At 48.5% G+C, this 22,655-nt stretch overlaps 1 protein-coding gene across 1 annotated transcript; it reads left to right on the forward strand.

Moving 5' to 3' along the window:
• The first annotated feature begins 407 nt into the window (after positions 1–407).
• Positions 408–22,628, forward strand: VSX2 (visual system homeobox 2). Its single transcript, XM_032692450.1, has 5 exons — positions 408–840; positions 2,029–2,113; positions 5,033–5,156; positions 20,504–20,684; positions 21,707–22,628. The coding sequence occupies exons 1-5, from the start codon at positions 408–410 to the stop codon at positions 22,036–22,038; spliced, it is 1,155 nt and encodes a 384-aa protein (XP_032548341.1). The 3' UTR covers positions 22,039–22,628.
• Positions 22,629–22,655: the final 27 nt, after the last annotated feature.

The raw sequence follows: 22,655 nt of genomic DNA on the forward strand, positions 1-22,655 counted from the left end.
TCGGAGGCTTTGCACATCTCTCCTCCGGGGCCGGTGCCCCACGCCGTGCGTGTTTATGAAAGCAGGGATACCTCCATCCCTCCCTCCTTTCCTAACCCCACCTCCCCAGCACGGCTGGAGGCGAAGCGGGGCCGGGGCCTACGGGGCCGGGCCGGGCCGAGCCGGCCCTTCTCTGCGCAGGGGCGGCGGCGGCCCCAGCCCGCTGGCGGGCACCGGCCCCAGCCCGCCGAGCAGCGGCCCCGCCGCCGCCGGTGCCGGCTTTTTGGCATCCCTGATCGCGGCTGGCCCCTGTGATTGGCTGCGCGGCTCTGACCCCGCTCGGGCTCCCGGCTGGGCGGATAAAAGGGGCCTGAGCCGGGGGCTCCCAGGCATTCCCGGAGCGGGCACCAGGGACCGCCGGCCGCAGCATGACGGGCAAAGCGGGCGCGGCGCTGGCCCCCAGCCTGCCCGGCAAGCCCAAGCCCGACGGCGCGGCCGCCGCCGCCCCGCCACCGCCTCCGCCGCCCCCCGCGGCAGGGGTCAAGCCCAGCTCCGGGCCCACTCCTCCCCGTTGCACCGGTTTCGGTATCCAGGAGATCCTGGGCTTGAACAAGGAGCCGCCAGCGCACCCTCGGGCCGCCCTGGACTCTCTGCCCGCCGGGCACCTGCTGGCGGCCCGCTCTGTGCTCAGCCCCGCCGGGGTGGGCGGCGTGGGCATGGGGCTACTGGGGGCCGGCGGCATCCCTGGCTTTTACACTCAGCCCACCTTCCTGGAGGTGCTCTCCGACCCCCAGAGCGTCCACCTGCAGCCCCTGGCCCGGGCTCCCGGGCAGCTGGACAGCAGCCAGACGGCCAGCTCAGGTAGGCACGTCCCCGGCCCCCGGGGACTCGCCGCGCCCCACCAGCGCAGTCGCCCGCATCCCGCGCCCCGCCGGGAGGCCACTTGCCCGGCGGCGGGAGGGCGATTTCGTTTCGATTCCGAGGAAGAGGAAAAGGGCAGACGGGACCGTATTTTCCCCCTTTCGGGGCTGCGGCCGCTACGTGACGGCGTGGCCGGGGGCGCCCGGTCCGGGAATGCGCGGAGCCCCGTCGGAGCGGTCCCCCGCCACCCCAAGTCGTTGCCGGAGAATTAGGGGCCTTTCGGCATCCTTTTCCTAGACGGCAGCAACCTCCCACAACCCTTCCTTCAGGCCCGTTCCCGAGGCCTCACCGGGTACCCCTGGAGCGGCAGGCAGCAGCGCCCGACCCTGGCCCCGAGGGCAACCCCTGACTTCCTCCCGGCAGCGGCCGGAGCCGTCCGACGCTGTTTCCGTCCCGGGCCGTGCCCGCAGCACGGCCCGCCGAGCAGCACAGCGCCGGGGCCGGGAAGGTTAGCGCGGTACCGCGGGCAGGAGCGGGACCGGAGCGCGGCCGGAGCGCGCATCGAAATGTGGGTCCCAGTTCCGTCCCTCGGCTGCTCCTTCGGGGCAAAGGCGGCGGTGTCCTGTCCCTAACATCCCCGGGCCGTTGCATCCCTTGGAAGTCGGGGGCTGCGGATAGGCACCAGCTCCTCCCGGGGTTTGTTTTTGCTGGTAGCTCCATAAACCTCAATTTCTCCGTCCCCACTCCGGTGTTTCTGCGGCGCAGTCCGGGATCCCCGGGCTGGGGCAGGCGGCCGCGGATGCTCGGCCAGGGGCAGGGGGTTGCAGCTTCCCTGTTTTCCTACATTTTGGTTGAGCTCTCCGGGCTCTGCATTTTAGCAGCGAGACAAGAGCAGCCTCAGCAAACGACACCGGGGGAGAGAAGCGAGAGCTGCAGCCCGCTCCCCGCCCGGAGCCTTCCCTGTCCGGGGTGGATCGCCCCGAGCTGCCCTCACCGGGACCGGGAGCGGCGCTGGGGCCGCGCCGCGCTGGAGGGAGCGGCCGGCGTCGTGCCCCGTCCGCGGCGCGACCGCAACGAAATCTTCGGCCAGAGCTGGCGGAGGGCGGGGAGCCGCCGGGCCCGGCTCTACCTGGGGGTCCCTGGCGGGGAGGGAGCCCCAGCCCACAGCCGCTGCCTGTCTCTCCGCAGATTCCGAGGATGTCTCCTCCAGCGACCGAAAAATGTCCAAATCTTCCCTAAACCAGAGCAAGAAACGAAAGAAGAGGCGGCACAGGTAAGCCAGGGGAGGCCACCCCGCCGGCTCTCGCCGCCTCAGTCCCCAGGGAACCGGGCACCACCGAGCCCCGCCGCGCTGGCGGGGCCGACCCGCTCCGGCCTGGAGCACAATACTCTTCCCGGCACCCGCCGCCGGAGCGCCCCTGCGGCTTCTCCACCGGGTCCTTCCCTTTTTCTTTCTCCCCGTTCAAAATAAATCGGAATTCGGGACGTGCCTACAGGGAGCGTGGGGATGGACCACAGGTGTCGTTTTATTAATTTTTTTCTGGCTGCGGATCCAGGTATTCCCAGTCGCAATGCCGAACAGCACATGAGCATCTAGGCGGAATAGGGATCACCGGTGTTCGGGAAGAGAAAAATCATCCACCTGTCAGAAATAATAAAACCCGTTATCAGCTCCACATACAGCAATCTTAATATTAGCTGTCAACAAGACAGAATTCCTATCAATAATTTAAATATTTTATTACTTAGAAATAAATATTTTGCCTATAGATTAAATGATTAAGAATCTGAGACAACCTTCAGAGAAGCTGAAAAAGGCTGTAAAATTGCTTAAGGAAACGAAGATCCTCTTTGGGATTTGGTTCCCCTCAGCATGGTCAGGGTAATAGACTTTGCCTGACTTCTTCCACAGTTAAAAAGGAGTTGGATTGTCTGCGCCTTATAAACAGAAACAAAAAATCCTGTGCTGGGTTCTGGCGTTGCTGTGGCCGGAGCACCAGGACAAAGGAAGGCCAGGCACCATCCACTCAGGGTGATTTAGGAATAATTAAATCAATCCTGCCACGATGCAGGAAAGGTGGATTAAAAGACGCCCCAGTGAAAGCTTACCAGGATACGGGGTGGAAGGAGACCGACTGTCCCAGGAGGAGTCCTGCTATGTATGCAACAGGAGGCTCGGTCTGTAGGGCTCATCCCGAACTCGGAGCCCCTCCACAGGCAAATATTACCAGTTTGGGTGCTCTGGAGTAAATACGAGTTCATCTTCTTTGTGACCCGTTCAGGGCTGAGCGAAAACACAGCAGAGTCTGGTGTACAGCTCCCCGTCTGGATGGGGATTTGTTTTATTTTCAGTTCTATACAGAAACAGACCTGCAACATTTGCCTGTAGTTGTATATTCTGTACTAAACGGTTAAGACCCCTAGTTGGACCAAGAAAGGGCTGGGAGATGACCAATAGCCTGCATATAGCTGCAGGATAGAAACACCAAAAGGGGTAGTGGATTGTGTATTGCAAAAGGGACAGGGGCTACCCGAGGATGAGCTAAAAAGGGAAAACTTGAACTGAACGTCAGGCAAAACCCTCCTGCTGCTGAGCCTGGACGGGCTTCTGCGCTATTGTCGGAGGAAGGTGGAGGGGAATGCTCGAAATGTAAACTGGATCGAAACTGGAATAATTTTTTCTGTGGTCCCAGAGAGAGAAAATACACGAATTGATGTGGCTCTGCTGTCCCTAGAATTCACAGATTTGTCAGAATTGAAGAAAAACGGTTTGAAAAGATAATGGATTTAAGAATTAATTTAAAGAAGGGTCTGGTTGCAGGCAGGTCCCTTGCATTTGCATGCTGCTTTTGTTAGTAATATTATCGATCTGATGGAATCCTTTTCGTTCTGTATAGTGGAGGATATTTCTGAGAATTTCTGTTTATGCTCTCTGGAATTATAGGGCCCTTCTGAAATCTGGATATATTTTAGAAAAAGACTATTTTCTCTTTCCTTCCAGGAGCTATATGTTTCTTAGATTGATGATATTTATACATTCACTTAGCAAAAAGGCTGCAGTTCTTGAGTTGATAATTGTTTTATTTTGGTTTGGGTTTTTTGGTTGAATTTTTGTTTTGTTTTGTTTTCTTGGTTGTTATTTGGTTTGGGTTTTTTTTGGTGTTTTTTGTTTGATTCATGTTTTTGTTTGTTCATTGTTTTTTGGTTTTTTTTTGCCATCAGAGTATTGTTAGTTTATATGAAAAATTGCATTTTCTGTACTAGAGGAGTTGAAGGGTGGGAGTTTTAATCCTCGGGGAGTGGAAGTGGTCTGAGACTTCTCATCCATCTGCTGGAGAAGGGCTTTCATCTGTCTCAGCTTTCCAGCTGCTGATTTTTCAATTTGGTTGTCCCAAACTGAGAACTTGCTGTGCAATGGCAGGTTGGGCTGCTGCCCGCCCAGAGTGGTCCAGGAGGATTTCCAGAGGATAATAGGGTAATGCAAGCTGTCAGGGAGCAGCTAATGCGATATCAGGGTGGGAGCAACCAGGGGAAAGGCAGAGGAAGGGAGCTGGCCCTGGCTCTTGTGGGGAAGGCGTGGTGAAAAGTGGTGGGGAGTAGAGTGGATAAAACATTCAGAGAATTCATCCATGGACTGGGACTCGAGGTGAAGGATTATTTGCTCATGGAGATTGAACAGGCTAAGAATCAGCAGCTGGGAAAGGGCTCAGCACCTCTCTAGGCAGAGTGCTGAAGGGATGCTGCTTCATCTCAATGTGACTATCAAAGGGTTAAGAAATGTCTGGATGAAAGAGGAGGAGAGGTGTGGTTTTAAGCCTGGCCAGGGTGGGTTCAAAGTTGTAGGGGACATAAAGGATAAGAACACCTGCCAGGATCCTTGAAAGAGGCACTGGAGTCTGAGATGTAAGAGCAGCTGTCATCACTGTGGGTGCTTGCTGCTGGGGAGGGACAGTCTCTAGAGGCAGGTCCTTGAAAAGGGAAGGTGATTTGTAACTGTTAAAAGTGCTGTCTTCTGGCATTTTCTGGTTCTCCTTTCACCCTGGCACCCGACCTTTGGGCACAGAAACATAGGAGATGGGGAAAAGTTATGCATTAGCAGGTTACCCAGGTTTCACTGTCCATTTCTCTGACTCTTCATCATCTTTGCTGCTTCTTCTTATGTTTTTTGATCAAAGAGTTTTACTCCCCTCAGGACAATCTTCACATCCTACCAACTGGAGGAACTGGAAAAGGCCTTCAATGAGGCCCACTATCCTGACGTATATGCTAGAGAGATGTTGGCCATGAAAACAGAGTTGCCAGAAGACAGGATACAGGTAATCATATCTCTTGGATCCCCTTATCACGCTCCTCTCAGCCATTTTCATCCCTCCCTAAAGAAAAGATAGCATGGGAAGGCTGACATTTCTCTGGATAAACTTCCCCAAGCTGTCAATTCTCCTGTTTTCCATGGGTAGGCAGAGAGATCGGCTATTCTTTGCAGACTTGTATTTGGTGTTTGTATGTCAACATGTGCTATGCATGGTGTGTTGTACCAGTGATTTAGGGTGTGTGTAACAGAGGGAATCTTAATTCAGAGAAGGAGAACAGGCATGCAAGAAAAGACCACAGAGTTTTGGGGACTTGCTATGGGAAACAAGGTATAGGCAGGAAGAGAATCTCCTGGAGACTGTGTCTGGGTGGGCACTGTGAGAGGGAAAGAGCTCATCTCTGCTCCTTTGGGCACAGAAGGATGCACAGGGATGGTATAGGCAGCTAGTAGTGCTGTGGGTACACTCAGTGTGGGAATGATGGGGGAGTCCCAGAGAGGTGTTTGCACCATCATTTTCACTTGAGAAGGCAAATGCCTCCTCATGTGAAGTTTCCCTAAATGTTTCTGGGGATATATATATTTTTTTATAATTTGTTAAATTTTGTTAAGCTTGCAGTTTTTAACATTTGGGTTTTAGTTGCATGTCAGTCCTGTCATGCCATCATGAGGAGGTAGAACAAGGTGGCGTGGAGTATCACCACTGTGATGTGAATCCTCCAGTGATAAGGAGCAGTCTGAGCTGCAGGGCTGTGCCAGCACCATCCTTTGTCCTGTGTGGCAGCAATAAATGCAAGCAATTGTTACAGCCAAAAAGCCAGAGAAGACTTACAGCTGCTGTGTACAGTGTGGGAGGCAAAATGTGCTTGGATGGACTACACATGATATTCACAAGGGTGGGCTCCAACAGCTTTTGTTGCCTCCCTTCACCCATGACTTGCTCCTGCCAGGTTGCTACATAAGGCATAGGATTGTAATGGCTGAGTCTTGAGCAGCAGGTACAGGTAATATTTCTGGGCTGGCTGAGAGTTAAACTGGCCTGGTCCTCCACACAGTGGCAGTGGCTGCCTCTGTGACTGGTGTATAGCAGTTTCTACAAGAGACATTGTCTTAAGTGCTGCATTGTGTTGGGAGGGTCCTAGTTTCCCAGGTTCCTCCTTCTGTTCAGTCCCTCATGCGTGCCCAGCACCTGCTGAGCTGCTTCTTGAGCCTGTACTCTTTCTTTGCTAAAGAGATGGCCCAGGAGGCTGCTCCCTTGTGGGTTTGGAATGTAGCTCAGAGGGCACTTAGCAAGATAACACTGATGCTGGAAGCTGCTGTGGTCTAACCCTGTGCAGAGACAGGAAGATCCTCGCAAACAAAAGTGCAGCCTTTTTCCCCCTCAGTCCTGAGACCCCCTCACCAGCCTTATTTTTATGCTTAAACAAGAGTGACATCTTTATAAAAGCAAGTCGTGCTTCGTATCCCATTGATCTGGCAGGACTCCTGCTGACCTAACAGCTTGTAGATAACCTTTGTGCTGACAGGATTTCCACCAGTCTTCAGAGATAATGGCTCATCATCTGAAATCCTACCTGATGCATTAGGATTTTGCTCTGAGCAACAAGCCCTGATGCTTTGCCTCTAAAGAGTGAGATAGATGAAGGGTCATTTCTCTTCTTGTGACCCTGTAGGACATCAAGTCAAGAGAGGAGAGACTTATCAGGAGTGTAGTGTTGCCTGCACCCACCATCTGATGCTGTCCTAGAAAGAGGATCCTTCGATTTCCCATAAAGGACCTTATCTGGTGGCACAGTATATGTTGAACTCCAGAGGCACCATTTCTCTGGCCGGAACTGAGGACCTTCACTATGTGTGAGGTGGAGGGAGATACTATGGCAGAGAGTGCAGAGCTGGACACTGTATGTACTGCTTCAGCATCTGGAGTATCCTTCCAGTGCTGAGACTCAGTGTTTTACCTGATACGGAAGCAAAATAGAGGCTAATGTATCTTAACTGTCACTGACTTGCTGCCATGTCCTGCTGCAGCTGGCTAATAAACAACTGCCTACTCTCCCTGTGTTGCAGAATTTTTAAAACTAAGAGGGCTCCTTACTCGGACCCCTCTGCCCTAAAGATCAGGTTAGACTTGGACAGCAGAAGCACCCCATGGTCTGACCATCAGGTGTAACTAGTGCCATGTGTATTCCAGAAGAAAGTGCTTGTGAGTAACAGTTTTCCTCATCATGAAAGGGGAAATAATGAGAAACAGCAGAATTTATGTGGCATCTCTTGTGTGAGAGCATGAGCACCCTGCCAGGGTGAGCATCGGAGTCATGTAGAAGTCCTGAGCACCACTGTTCTTTCCGATAGGTCAGCAATTGATTATCCCTTACCACATATTCTATGAAATTTCCTTATCCATAGTTTTTTGTGTATGACAAGCCATGCCAAGATAATTCCCACCTTTGATCATTCTTCTTGATATTTTACCTCATATTCCTTTTCAACTTTAGCCCTTTGTGTTATGAGCCTAATTCTTTCCCCCTTGTTATAATATTCACACTCTTTAAATAAATCTAAGCTATTTCTTCTCCTGGCTGTCACTTTTGGTTTTCATCATTGCTTACGCAAGTTGCAAAGACCTTTCCTTAAATCATCCTTCATAAATCACATGCTCATCTCTTAATCATTTGGTTGTTCTTATGTGGAGCCCATCCTGCCTGTCAGTCTTCCTGGAGATAAGAGACCACATGCCTACAACTGCATGCTGGGTGTGTTCACACTGGTTCAACTGGATTTCTGAGCCCTTGTAGAAACAGCCTTATATTAGCACTGGTCTGCTTGCTTCCTTATTTATTTATTTCTATTTATCTAATTCAGTCACTTCAAACTTTTTTTGGACAGTTTTTTTTTTTCCCCTTTAGTGTTCTGGATTTCATATGGCATTTTATTAACTTTGTCTGACAGCCATAATCACAACCCTACCAGCTCTGACACTGGCAAGAGGTGGTGCTAGAGTATGAGAACAGGGCAGATATCCAGTGATACTTACTGAGTATTTTATCAGCCTCCTGGGATTTTGAACACATGTAAATATTTTAGTATCCTGCAGCAAGAGGTTCTGCAGCAGAACTGCCTGAGTGAAGTAAGCCTTGCTTTGAATCTCTTAATATCATTTATTGCCCCTTGGAAGAGACAGCTGACAATGAATCTTATTCCCATTTTCATAATATATATAATTCCACATAGTTGAATTCTTTTCATTGCATGAGTTTTCAGCTGCTCAAAGGAGCTCTATATTTTTTAGTTTTCTTTGTGGCTTACAGTTCCTGTCATCTTTCAACATTCCTCTCTCCCTCTTCTATATCATTAATGAAAGTGTTTTCTAGGATTGTTGTGAGCATCATATGCTGTGGACTTCCACAGCATTCCACGTGAGTTCTCACTGGATCCACACCCAAGAGTGATATCTACCCCTTAATTTCATTCATGGAATTATTTCCCAGGAAGTTATAGTCAAAGAGAAAGTAAATCACCTATGAAATTTGATGTGGAAGTGAAATTCAAAGAGTGCAATTGAAAGAATGATATATAGGAACTGTTTGCAGGTAAAACCTTCAGCAGAATGCTACAAATAGCCATCAGAGGCCAAGAAAGTTATTGGTTTGAAAGAACATTGAATCCAGGAAAAAATATTCAAATCTTCCATTTAAAGACAAGATGAACATGTGATTTTTTTTCCAAGGCAGCACTTTTAACACCGTGTGTGTCTTCCTCCCCCATTGAGCTGGCTGCTCCGGGAAGGAAAACGAGCATCTTCCCATTGGGAAAGTAATTCTTTTTCATAGTGAGACACTATGCACAAGTCAGACCAGATGTCACTGTGGCCATTTTGCAAGATACTAAAAAGTCCACATTAATCAATGTATTTGAAAATATTCAGAAGAATTGAAGTGCCCCTATTAGAATAAACACAGACCATTCTGTAAAATCCAGGTGAGGTAAGTAGATTCCTGTGGGGAAGTATATCTTAATAAACAGAATGAAGTATTAAAAATGGCCTCAAGTATTGTGACATCTGACTTAAGCTGCTGTTTCTCATAACAATACTCTTAAGTGTAATGAGTAGATTTTAGATAAGTTATCCCCATTGAATTTATTAATATGTAGCAGTTCTGAACTTTAAACACAGTAGTTTCAATATTAAAGTTCAGTAACAATTTGATTTGGGATTATTGATATGTGTGTGTATGTTTTTCCTTAAAATATGTCTCCTACCAATCAAACAAATTGATTAATCAGTATTTCCAAAAAATAAGATCCTGGCTGCCATTGGGGGGACACTAGTCACCTTTTTAGGGAACTAATCAATTGAGAAAGATAATAAAAGTGCTAAAAATTGTCAGTTCATATCGTTAAAATATTATATGGTTATTATGTGGGTGATGAATTTTGGGACACATAAAATTGCTCATGTAAGCAAAAGGAATCCCAAGAAGAGTTTGGTACTGTGCATGAGAAGTGGGGGGATTGTCTGTGTATCCAGCAAGTTTTGTCAGGCAGCTAAAAGGTCAGTTTTGGCTAAAACCAAAACAAGATCAACTAAATCTCTAATTGAAAATGTATTGGTTTAGCTGCTTTCAGATTAATGCATTTCAGTATCACTGTGCAGCCTTTTGGGAGTTGAACAGGGATGGAGGAATCAGGAAGAGTAGTCATTTGGAGGGAAGCATTTGTACCAAGAGAGTATTTTTCCAGAACAAGAGCCTTACCTTGCTTTGTTTTTGCAAAAAAGGTTCTCTATTTAGAGGTGAACATAATTTGGAAAGGCCTGAGGAACCTGAACTGCACTGAGTGTGAGCTCAGGAGTGAACGCAAGGAGTTCCCCCAAGAAACATAATAGAAAGTGTGAAGGAAAAATTAACTTTATGCAGCTTTAGCAGCCCTGGCTTCTCTTTCTCCTGCCAGCTTTTCTTGCTTGCTGCAGAGTGCTGAGTTGTAGCCTGAATCCTATGGTGTAAAAATGGAATGCTGTGATTACTCCATGCAGTTGGTGACCTTTCCTGAATCTGTGCCTGGAATGCCTGACAAAGGATTTCTTAGTGATGCAGAACGTAGTGGTGTTGGATTTTCCAAGCTTATTACTGTTACTCTAAGAAGTGAGAACTTGTCTATTCTTGGTAAAACTTTGGGTGACTCTCATACATAGAACAGAGAAAGGCCAGCATGAGACACACTGCCAGTGCCCAGTGGGTTCCAACTGGAGTCTCTATACAGCAGGTTCACGGAGACCATGTGGCTGTAAGGAGGTAAGCAGAGCAGTCAGGGTTGTTTTAGGTAGATTACCAAGGTGAAGGAGAAGCCTGAAGTGTTGCTGTTGTGTGAGGCACATTTCAAAATATATTTTTATATATTCATTATACATGAATATATATAAAATATTTGTAATAAATGTGGATAGAGCCTTCCTAAATCTTCGTTCGCGAAGCCTGGCCATGATGATATAAAATATTATTTTCAAAGAGCCCTGCAAGCAGTTTATAATGAAATGGAGTTGACCAGCTACTGCTGGCTACCTTTGCCAATAATTCCTGAGCACTGGGGCAAGCCATGGCTGTGTGATATCAGATAAGTGTCATTAACTTCCCCTATGCTTTTAGAAATGTAGGAAGTATACAAGTGAGAGTAATAAAACTAATCAAACTTACTGGCTTAGGGAGAATATTATTATGAGTTTTTCTCGTGGCGTATGGTGCATCTCTGCCTCCATGTCTTTAATTGGTATGTTAGGAGTTTGCTGCCTCTTCAATAACATGGTTGTTTAGTTGATCTAAACTCATATTCATTTCCATTTTTCAATTAAGAGTTGTTTAATTTGGCCCTTTCTGTAATGGATTGTTTTCATTACCCTTTATCTATGGCCTGTTTTCAGCCCATGTGCTAGAACTTCGTTTACAAGATAATTACCAGAGCTGCATACAGAGGGGCTGGGTGACAGGCAAGAGCAGGCCTTCCCAAAGAGATTCCTGTCTGAAAAGTCATACACTGCATGCCTTTGGACAGAGAAAGAAAATGTGGCAGGAGAAAGGAAGGAAAATGGAGGGTCGGGAGCAACTCTTCATCTTACTGTGAAGTGGGGACTCTGCTGTTTGTTGCTAGACCATGCAGATTACCTGCCTAGGTAGTAGGATTTACTTTGCTACAGCTGGGGCTGTAGGTGAGTTCAAAAGGTCTTTTTAATGCAGATGTGGAGATACAGAGTTATTAATGTTTTCTCTACTCAGGTACTGCTTTATCCCTCTGTGTTCAGTCCCTGAGTTGCTTTAGCCACTGATAGATTTTCTAAATGGGACAGAAAAACAAATAAACCCAAACTTGCCTGTCCTTTACTTCTGCTCTGTCTCTTGCAAGATGTTTATGGCTGTCCCAGCATAAGGAACTGTGAACTTGTGCTCCTCCACAGTATTGAGAGGGAAACAGCACTCTTTGCAGTGACTTTGCTTGTTCTCTCCCTGTTTTGGAGATGCCAAGGGTCAGACACTTTCAAGTGTTGGGGCACGTGAGTTCCCTGAAAGAGGAAGACAGATGGACAACAGAATATGCCATAGCCCATTTCTGTGAAGTGCTTGGCAAAGGCTTTCCCTGTCACATCCAGGTGAATTAGGAATGGCTCTGCAGGTTTGATGTCAGGCTGTGACAACTCTTCCCCTCATCCATTTCCTGTTTTCTTAACAACAGTTGTTTAAGGGTAACACTTCTCTGAGTTTGCACAGGCATTGCAGTTCCTCAATCACTTAAACTTTTCTGGAAATGCTGCCCCAAATCCCTGTGCTGGGAACACTTCTATTCATTCCTTCATTTAATTATGAACTTTCTTTTCTCTCTTCTGATACCACTGCAGTTTTTCACAACTGTTTTTTCAAAAAATCAGCCCAGCAAGTTGAATAGCTAATTCCCCTCCAGTCTTAGGATGTCTGGCAGAGGGACCAGCTGATGGTTGTCTTTGTGTTTTCCTCTAATGACCCTTTATTATGAAGTTTTCCTCCTTTCCTGACTTTGAATAGAGGTTTTTCTAGCAGTTCAATAACAGAGGCATTTCAGACACTCAGTTAATTTACTCTCCCCTTTATTTCTTAATGGATCTATTTTTCTCTGTTTCCTTTTACCCTGATAGATCTCAACAAGTTCTTATTCTTCTCTGGTAGCACAAACCTCCTCTACCTTTTCATTGGCCTTCTTTGCATGTTCTGTGAGCCAGGTTTTGCACAGGCCCAGGCAGTGTAGGGAAGTCCAGTCCTCTACAGATATATTGCTGACTGATCTCTACATGCATGAGGCTGGCAGTTCCTTCTGTGGAGCAGAAAAGAGGAATGGATTTGGATAACAAACTGTTGCTACAGTATCTTACAACAAAAGTGCTGGATGTGCCAGTGATGTCCACTCCAAGATAACGTGCTTTATGTCCACTGGTGTTTCTGATATCTGGGTCGCTTTGTATCTTTGGCTTCATTGCCCTCTTTCCAACTCAGAATGCCCCATGACTGTCACTACAGGAACCCCCTATTTCTTTGTTGACTGGGTCAACTTCTTGAGCTTATATGATGACCATGACTGAGAGCAAGGCTTCAGTGTCTAAGTGACAACTGAGAGAGAGTCCCAGCCTGGGAGATCTTAGCTTGGGCAGACTAAGCATGGGGGTACCTGGAAATGTACTGTGACCTCAGATATGCCATCCTGGTGCAAACAGCACCCACAGGCTGTTGGCAGCTCTGCAGTTCACGCTGCTAGCTGTGGTGTGCTGTGCTCTAGTCTGAGCTGATGGTGTTGTCTGCAAGCATCAGTGGCACAGCAGCCAGTGCCTGGAGCATCAATCTTCTGCAGCTGTAAGATGTCACGTGAAAACCCCTGGAGCTGTGAATTACCCACAGAAGGTTAAGGGTACACAGAGCTGAGGAACAGCGTAGAGCCAGGAGAAGACACGTGATAGGAGTAGAGCGCTGAAGGAGCACCCCGAAGATAACTGCCAGTCCTACCTCTTGACTCGTGGTCAGGGGCCAGACCACTGTTCTGCACTGCTCTTTGGCTCTGGTGGTCCTCCTCCTTCCCCAGATTTAAGAGCTCTGTGAAGGATTTTCTGAGTTTGGGTGATTAGATATCTCTCACTGCATGAGGCAAGGAATTGCAAACATCATCTTTACTATGTACCTTCCTAAGGGAAGATTGTAAAGACTGCAACTTTCTCCTTTTAGTGGTCAGTCCAAACTGTTGCATGGAAACTGATTACATCTTACAACATTTTATGAAACATCACATGTTTGTGTAGATATCTTCCAGCTGATGCTTCAATGCCCCAAGAGTACACTTCATTAGTGAGTGTGCACTGTACCCCTCAGGGGGACTTTGTGGACTGTCCCCATGCCCACAGGGCTTTAGCTCAGAAAACAGTGTACAGGGAGTACTGCAGACACCTTCTCTGGCTGGTGCACAGCCTCTGGTGCCAATGCTTTTTTTCTGGAGAAGGTCAGAGAGCACCTTTGCCCTTTGCTTGGTGTATACTGGTAAGGGAAAGGGCACCCTGGAGCTGCTGGGCATGCTGGGCATGCAGGGTGCAGTCCCAGAGCACAGGCAGTGCTCCACAGCCTCAGAGGAATGCTGGCATCTCATGGTCTGATTTTAGTGCCCATTGAAAGGCATTATGAAGGGGATGTGACATTTCTCTTCTGACTCTCCTAACTCACCTTGCTCCAACAAGAAAACCATAATTATTGTGCATCCCTGTATGGTCAGAGAGTGCATTGCACATGATTGTTTATGAAGATCTATGTTAAGGTTTCCTCTGTCTTAGAGGACCTGCAGAGAAGTACTAGTGAGGGAAAAGAAGGCAAAATGAAATAATACAGGCAGGATAGCAGCTTGGTTAATGGAGTCAGGCATTGTGATCACCCAAAGGATGGATGTGCACTATCACCCTTTGTGATGATGACAAATGCCTCCCTGGGTTTGTGTAGACTAGGATGATGAGTGCACTCTTGTCAGCTTTCCTGTGACTATCATGCACCTACGACCCTGATGTTTTTCCTGTTTTTCAATCAGCATGTTAGGAAAAGAGTAATTTGGGTGTTTATCTGCCATGTCCCAGCATATGGCAGCCTCTACAGAGCTGTAGCACCAGCTAAACTACTGGTCAGCTGGAATCACAGTGTGGCCATAGTGAAGTCAATGTCTCAGAGATGCATTGTATGTGCAGATGTGATGCACAGATTGAGTGTGTGCTGAACCACTGATTTCACTGTACCGACTGTGCACATTGTGTGCATACTTTTTTTTCAATGTGGAAGATGGGAGCCCTGCAGCAAATGAAGTTCTTCACTTTTTGAAGTTTAACAAGAAGTGAAAAGACATGTCACCACATGAGGTGACAAGGCCAGGTGAAAGCCTCAGATTTGCCATAGAAACACAGTTTAATATACGTGTCCCGATCAAGCAGGATTTTCCAGCTTTGGTTGCAACCAGTAGCAATACTTGGCCCAGGTAGTGCTTTTAAGAGCAGGATTCAGAGGAAGGTCTAATCTGCAGGACTGGTGGCATGGTAATGATGCTTACCTTTTTGCTGGATGCCATATTAAGCCTGTATTCCATGTGTGCCCTTGTTACTATTTTAGCTTAGAGGAGACCCAAGCTTCGATGAACCATCCTATCTTCGCTTAAGAGGGATGAGTGCTGTCTGACAGCTCATCTCGTGTGTCTGATTGGACTTGTTAGCCAAGTGGGTTGGACACAACTCCAGTTACTATCAAGAAGGGCTGTTGTCACACTGTGTACAGGAATTGCTCTTTCTAATGGGAGCTCAGAAAGCTCTTTCCCAGTGTTTAGTAAGAGGAGGGATGATGAGTCCTGTGATAAGCCATGCAGCCCATGTGCAACCTTTACTGCTCTCATTTAACTTCATGACCACTTTACACCAGCCATAGAAAGTGATGTCACCATAAACAGTGCCAATAATTTTGATATTACATTTGAAAAGACAGCAGTAAACTGTTTCCAAGCTTACTGAAGTGGTGCAGTCTCCACCAGCAGCCAGGAAGCTTTCCTGTGGTGATTGCGAAAAGGGAGGGATTCGGGGAAGCCCCAGGGCACAGTCAGACCTCACACCCTCATGGCAGTTCATTTTACAGCCCTGGTGCTCATAGGTGTGGATGGGGACATGCTCCAAGGGAGATAGAGGCCATTCTTTGCAGTGCTCCCATCTTGAGATTGAACTCAGCTGGGGCCACAGGCTCTGTCCGATATGAGGGTGAGGATGGTGCTGTTTTTTCAGATGAGGTTTTCATTTTGACTATTCTCATTGTTGAGTCTTGGGTTGGAGAGGGAGAAGGTAGAAAGGGAGAGCTGTAGTTGTCAGGAGAAACTGAGTGCTGAGGTGGTAGCAGGGCCCTGGATGTGGATGTGAACTGAAGGTGTTGTCTGGTCTGCAGCTGGATCCACCAAAGGGCTTCAAGTGGAGAAGTGGCAGGTATGCAAAGAAGATATGCCTGTCAGTCCACGGGCAGGAGAGATGGTCTCAGCGTTGCTGTTGGGGGTCTTGGAATTTTGTCCTTTGCTTTAGATGCTGGTTTCCCGACAGCTGTGTGCAGCTGCTCCACGCAGTCTGGCAAAAGCATGTGCTGGAGTGTCTGTGTGTCTGTGTCGATGTGTCTGCAGGTGCGGACGTTCATCTGCTTGTGGCCATCTAGTGGACATTCAGCTTGTGCTGCTTTGGGCTGCGACCGGCTTGTGGTCCATAAAGCTCGTTCTTTGAAAGACCCCTGTTGAAATGCTATTTCAAAGGCAGTATGAACGATTTGGTGAAGCAAAAATTCACCGTTATCTAGCCTGGAGTTTTCCTTTAATAGATGAAGCATGTTCAGGCAGGGAAAATAATATTTTTTTTATATTAGGAAGACAAAATTCCAATACCAATTCCCCTGTTTGTGTACCCCAGCTTGGAAAGTAGCAGCCAAGAAAATGAGTGTAATCAGTGGAAAATTTTAGGTTGAAACAATACAGAAATAATACACAATAACACCATAGATGCTTTAAAATACCCCTTTGCTAATTCAGATTCCTGGGTCATTGCCAGTCGCAGGGAGATTTCTCTCTTTAGCAGACAATGTTTCAGGCACCGATTAGGTAAACAAACTAACTAATATAATGAATGTGGATAACAAGGATACATTGAGCCTCATGTCTCTTTGCAAAATGAGAGATTCCTCCTTCTATAATTTGCTCTTCTGCATCATCAATAATCAGAAGAAGTGTCAGTTGTCATTTGTAATTCAGAGGAGGAAACTGGCAAGGATGTCCTTGCCAGTCTTGACTCCAAAACTCCAGTTCCAAAACACTTGCAACCCTGTGGTCAAGCATAGAGTGCCTCAACTTTTATTGCTTTGGGCAGTGGGCACTGGAAGTGAGAATTAGATGATGATTAAAGTTAGAAACATTCCCATTTAGAAGGCTTTGCAATACTGCAAGACAAACCTGTCCACTTTACTCTGTTATCCATTTTTTGGGGATAAGTTTCCTGGAAAAAGCTTCCTGGGTTTTCCAGAGGGTGTTTGTGTGAAAATAAAGAGCTGTAAAACTTAAGATATAGCACATTGGTCCAAAAGACACCTCTCCACATCAGATTGTAATAGCACATCTGATGTGCTTCAGTCTAAAATTAATCAGGGAGTTTCCCCACTGCCCATGAGGTATGGAAGCACAGTCTTTTTACCATACCCTGAGCTGTGCAACAGAGAACCACATGAAAGCAAGTGAGAAGGAAGGTGCACGGTACACAACCATATCAATAAAGCATTTCACAAAGCTGAACCAATCCACAGAATGGGAAGGGGCAAGAGGAAACATGGACAAACCTAAACATTGCTTGTAGCAGATCAAATTTTAAAGAGCTGGAAGAAGTAAAGCAAGAAAGGACAGTAAGCAGCTGAAGAATACCAAAACCATGAGTAAATGTAAGTGTAAGGGTTAACCCACTCCAGGAGAAGTGAGGTGCTAATAATAAATAACTGCATATTTGGAAGTTGTGGCTGATGTACCAACAGAGCTGAGAATACCTCTGAATTACTAAAACCAGTGCATAATTCAGCTCAGAATCAAGGCATGGGAAAATTCTGGTAACACATTGAGCAATTTGAAGAAAGCAGCGAGATCTCCCAGAAGAAAGTCCCACTGATGGAGCCATCTGAATGAGGACCAGAATCATGAGAACAGGCCACAGGGAACAATTCTGCTGATCTGAAATGGCGTGGGAGCTGCCAGTGCCATGCTGGAGCTTTTCTCTCCATGTTCCTTGGGATCGGCTTGTGGCAGAGATGCTGGGCTGGGATCTGATCCCAGCAATATTCTGTAAAGAGTACTACTGGTTTCACTCAGCTTCATGCATGAGATGAAGATATGGCTCCTGGTATTAAAGCAAGATGGTCAGTCTTCCTGATTTCTGTTCTGATAGACATTCCCAGTCAAAACTAAGAGGAAATTCTCATCAAAAAACAAGAATTGGTTTCAGAAATCTCAGAATAATCTTACTGAAATGTTGATGTAATTTTTATATTCCCACTTGGCTTTAAAGCATAGATTTTGCATGTCTTATGCATCTGAGATTAAAATACAGCATTCATAAGAAAACCATAGGTAATTTTGATTACACTTCCACTGGCTGGACACTGTTTTTCCTATGTGATTGAATCAGCATTTTTTGATTGAAAATTTTCTCCCATCTCTAGTCAAGATTGGGCTGCCAGCTGGTAAAGCTTCTGCTGCCTCCAGTGTTTGTGTAACACTGCCATGGAAAAGGGGATGCTTCAGGGCATCTGCTTTAGTAGCAGTGGGCAGGCTGAGACCTGACCAGGGAGAAGGGGAGTGTGAGGTATGGGGGAAGATGTTTGGGACATCAAGACAGGAGGGAGGAGAAAGGGAAAGGTAGTAAAAGCATCAGTGAATAGGCATCTGATAAAATAAGATTGAGGGGAGTTTAAAAAGTTGCCCACTTGGTACTTGGTGGAAAAACCTGTTCGTGGGCTGAGATCCTAAGTGTGTCAGCTAGTGACAAAAACAGCTGTACAGAGGTGAGCCCTGCAAGCCGCTCTAGGTGTGTGGAAGGGTGTCACTGCAGCCCCAAACCAAGCCAGATTTACAGGCACCAGACATGGGACTGTGCAGGAATTTCTGTCTGAAGACGGAGAGGAGCTCTGCTGTGATGGATCTAACTATATTGGTTTATCCAGGGCAGAACAGGCAGGATCCCTCTCCTGTCTCAGGTGGGTTAAACTGCCCCCTCACAGCATGGAATTGTAGGGGGGTGGCTGTCCCGCTGCCTGGGTCTGGTGGGTGAAAAATAAGTATGAAATTTTGGGCTGAGTTTGGAGTAGGAGCCTCCAGTGAAGAGCCTCCAGCTCTTCACTCTGGGCTCTGGGAGTGGGAGGAATGCCTGGAGTGAGAGACCATGTCAATATCCTGCTGACTACAGGGCCAAGCAAACCCATGTTTCACATGGGCGTGGAGGAGCAGGTGAAAAGAGGAAGGTGTGCATTCCTGAGGGTCTTTGCTCAGGCACTGGAGGATTTGCAGCCATCCATGGTCCAGAGGTTAGGTACTGGCAGTATGAAAGTGTAAATCAGGCTGTTCATCATGCAGAGGAGGTGATGTGTGGTGAAGCAGCCCGGCTGTAAAATCCCCTCTGACATGCACAGAGTGTCTTCTGCTGGGAGAAGCTGGGATCACAGCCACTGGGACCACCACTCCACCCAGCTCTCTGCGGGAGCAGGCTGGCTGAGCTCCCAGGAATGGCCAAGGCTGGTTGTCACCAGTGTTAGCAAACCACCCGCCTACCCTGCAGCTCTGTCCTCACCATAGGGTTGCAGTGGCAGGCAGTTCTCTGCACAGGTAGAAGAGGTCAGCTTGCCTTACTAGCTGAGAGCAGGACATCATTCCCTGGCATCAGTGTTACTGTCCCCACGGCAGAGCTGGCGGTCTGGGACAGACCCCCAGTGCCCCCCAGTGCAGCTTGGGCTCCCTCAAGGAAACGAACGGTGGGGACAAGAGAGGGTTAAGCTGTCAGCTCTGTAATGTTAAACAGGTGTCAAAGGCACCTCCATATATCTGCAGATTGAAATCAAATTCTTTGCAGTATAAAAAGATAAATTACCCAGGCGAATCCCGCCTCATCCCACTCATCAGGCCAGCGCCAGACGGCAAGCAATTTTTTTTTTTAATGTGCTAACGACCTAATCAAGCAATCAAGTCGGAGAAGATTGCGGAGTGACCCCGAGCATCCATCTGCCAGCGAGACCCTGCCATTCATTTCCATTCTGCCATGTACTTTCTGGGAAAGGGAGGGAAAAAAAATAGAAAAGAAAAAAAAATCCTAAACAAATTAACACCCAATTTTCTGTGAGTCTAATTAGTTAAATGAGGAGGTGTTTGGGGTGTCCGCGGGGAGGGAGGGGCTGCCTCTTGGAGAGGGGCCTGGTAACTCCATGGCATTAATTAGCGCAGGTCAATGGCGTGGTTCCCTGGGGACCAGCTGCTTTAATTTCCCGTGATATTTCAGTGCCTGAGGCCCATCGATTCAAACTGAAATTAACTTATTTTTCAATCAGGCCTGGGCTGCCCCTGGGGCTGACTCTTCCTTTGCCTCCTTCTGAATAGACCTCAAGCAATTTTTCATCTAAAGCTGATGCCTCTGCTCGGTGGGAAGGGAGGGGAGCCGGGGAGGGAGGAGGGCGAGGGAGACAAGAGGAATGGAAATCAGAGAGAGAGCACTAATAGATTTCTGCCAGTATCACCCCCTCCCCGCCATTGCCACCCGCCTCTCTGCTCGCTGGCCCCCAGGTCACAGCTCAGAGATTATTCTGCCAATTTTCTGAGAAGATGAGGGGCTTTTCAAACTGGGAATTCAGGGCAAAGCGCACAGATCAGCTTCCCCCTTCTCCTGCTTCTCCTGATCCTCCACCCCCATCCAAGCCCTCCCTTCAGGCACCACTGCCTGCAGCCCTCTGCTGTTGCTCAGACACCCAGTAAATAATAAAAGAAAATCCCAGGCACAAGAGCCAAAAGCCACTAGAAAAAGAAGCTGCAATGGCAAATTAATTACATCCTGCAGAGAGGGGTGGGACCTGCTTTCACACTTGGCCCTTGCTACTCCTGCAAGGGAGGGAGAGATACCTGGTGTCTACTGCATAGGGAAAGAGGTTGTAGTGCCTTCAGAATGAGCATCCACATGTCTGCCTTCACCCTGCTGCACAAACATGTGCGTTCCCATGTGGGAAAGGGACTGACATGCCTTCTCCTTGCAAAAAACCCCATGTCACTCCTTGTTGCTTGCTCCAGGTTTGGTTCCAGAACCGCCGGGCCAAATGGCGGAAGAGAGAGAAATGCTGGGGCAGGAGCAGTGTGATGGCTGAGTACGGGCTCTACGGTGCCATGGTGCGTCACTCCATCCCACTGCCCGAGTCCATCCTCAAGTCTGCCAAGGATGGCATCATGGAGTCCTGTGCCCCTTGGCTCCTGGGTAAGAGAGCAGCTGCCTTCATGGGTGATGGCGAGTGGGTAGAGGCAAAGGGGGAAGCAAGGGTGAGGCTCTCCCTGCCCTGCCTCACTCAATGCCCCCTGTCCCCCAATGACCCTCATCAATAGGATTTGACTGCTCATCCCAAAATCCTGCTGGGCTTTGGACCCTGACCTGCAGAATCTGATTGGGACAGGAATTTGCCCCCATGCTCAGGCTGATGTTAACCTTCAATTCCCATGACTAAAACATCCTTCATGCTCAGCCCCGGAGCAAAGGCTCTAACCCTTGTCCAGGGCAGGAGGTCATCCCAGTCTCACTCCTCCAGCCCTGTGATGCTGTGTGGGGTATCAGGACCCCCAAATGCACTGTCCTCACCCCAGGTCCCGGGGGAACACTCTGCTGCCTCCTCCTGCTCTTGACACCTGGTGGAGCTCCATTTCTGTCTGGTTTCACTTGGTTTTCTGTGCAGACATGGAGGTAGCAGTTACCCTAACACACTCTTGCTCTTTGCTTCCCTCTTTCTGACCTCCCAGGCTGGTTCTGCCCCAAAACCACTGTCTGGCATCTTGACGACGGGCTGTCCTGTACTTCTGTCTCCGTGAAACTGAGAAAGGCAGAGGGGTGGTTGTGTGGAGTGGGTTGATACAGAAATAGGCAATAGGGATCTCCCTCCCCATCCTCAGTGAATCTCAGGCAACTGTGCTGCTGTCTGAGACCCTCATCCCCATGCAGGGACAAGTTAGCTTTAGGTTCACAGAGAGAAATGAAGAGGAGAGTAATTATAGACCTTTGGGGGCAGCCTGGAGTCCACAGATGCCAGGCTGCCCCAGCAGGCAGCTGCCTTGTCCGCGCTGCCCTCGCACGGGCGCAGGAGCAAGTGGCTCCCCGTGACTGCTGTATGAAGCGAGGGTTTCTGCTTTTCCTTAATTCTGGCCTCTCTTTATCTTTGCTGTTTTCAGTTCAAGATGGCTTTCCCATGCCCAGGCGCTTTTCTAAACCCGAATACCAACAATTCTTTTTAGGGATGCACAAAAAGTCTCTGGAGGCAGCGGCTGAGGCGGGGAGGAAGACAGAGGTGGAGCGCCAGGCCCTGCCCAAGCTTGATAAAGGTGACAAGGAAGAGAGGGGTCCGGATCCCAAAACCACCATTTCTCAGGAGGAACTGAGAGAAAACAGCATTGCTGCCCTCAGGGCCAAAGCTCAGGAGCACAGCACCAAAGTCCTGGGGACCATTGCTGGGGACACCCCAGCCCCAGGCAGGAAGCCGGAGACAGGGGAGGAGATGGCAGTGGCAGAGGATGAGAGACAGACGGAGAAGTTGAACTCGTCGCAGAAGGAGGAGAAGCTGATCTAGGGGGAAGAGAGGCGGTGGAAGCCAGCCCCGACAGACACTCTGTCCTCTGGGGACCACGTTCCTACTCAGACTGTCAGGCCTCCCTGGCCACCCCTACCAGGGAGCAGGGCCCTGGTCTCTGTGTTTGGGGCTGCCTGGCAGGGGTGCCCATTGCCTGTTCCCCTTGAGCATACCCTTGCCCCTCAGTCCTCTGCCCCACCAGGCCTTCCTTATCCCCCACCCCTTCCTTTTGGGGGGCACACATCATCATTACCACCTGAGAGGACACCAAGGCTCTGGTCCCTTCAGCCTCATGACTGTCTCTGGGGCTTTTTCCTGCTGCTGCAGCCCCAAAGCCTGTCTACCATCCTGAAGCAAGCCTGTCCCCTGCTGCCATGGCCCTCCTTGGTGCACTTCTCTCCCCAGTGCTGCCTAGGTCCCTTCCCATTGTGCCCTATTCCACCGTGCCCCAGGCAGACCCATTACCTTCCCCTGGCTATCACCTCTGCCTCTGGCCCAGGCCGCAGCAGGACAAGCCCATGGCAGTGTTTGCATGAAATGATGACTATCCATGCAGGGTAGTTTGCACTTTCTTCCCATCTCCCTGCCCAGCACTGGGGTCTGCTGGGAAGGGGCTG

This window comes from Chiroxiphia lanceolata, chromosome 6, assembly GCF_009829145.1.
Source record: "Chiroxiphia lanceolata isolate bChiLan1 chromosome 6, bChiLan1.pri, whole genome shotgun sequence".
NCBI lineage: Eukaryota > Metazoa > Chordata > Aves > Passeriformes > Pipridae > Chiroxiphia > Chiroxiphia lanceolata.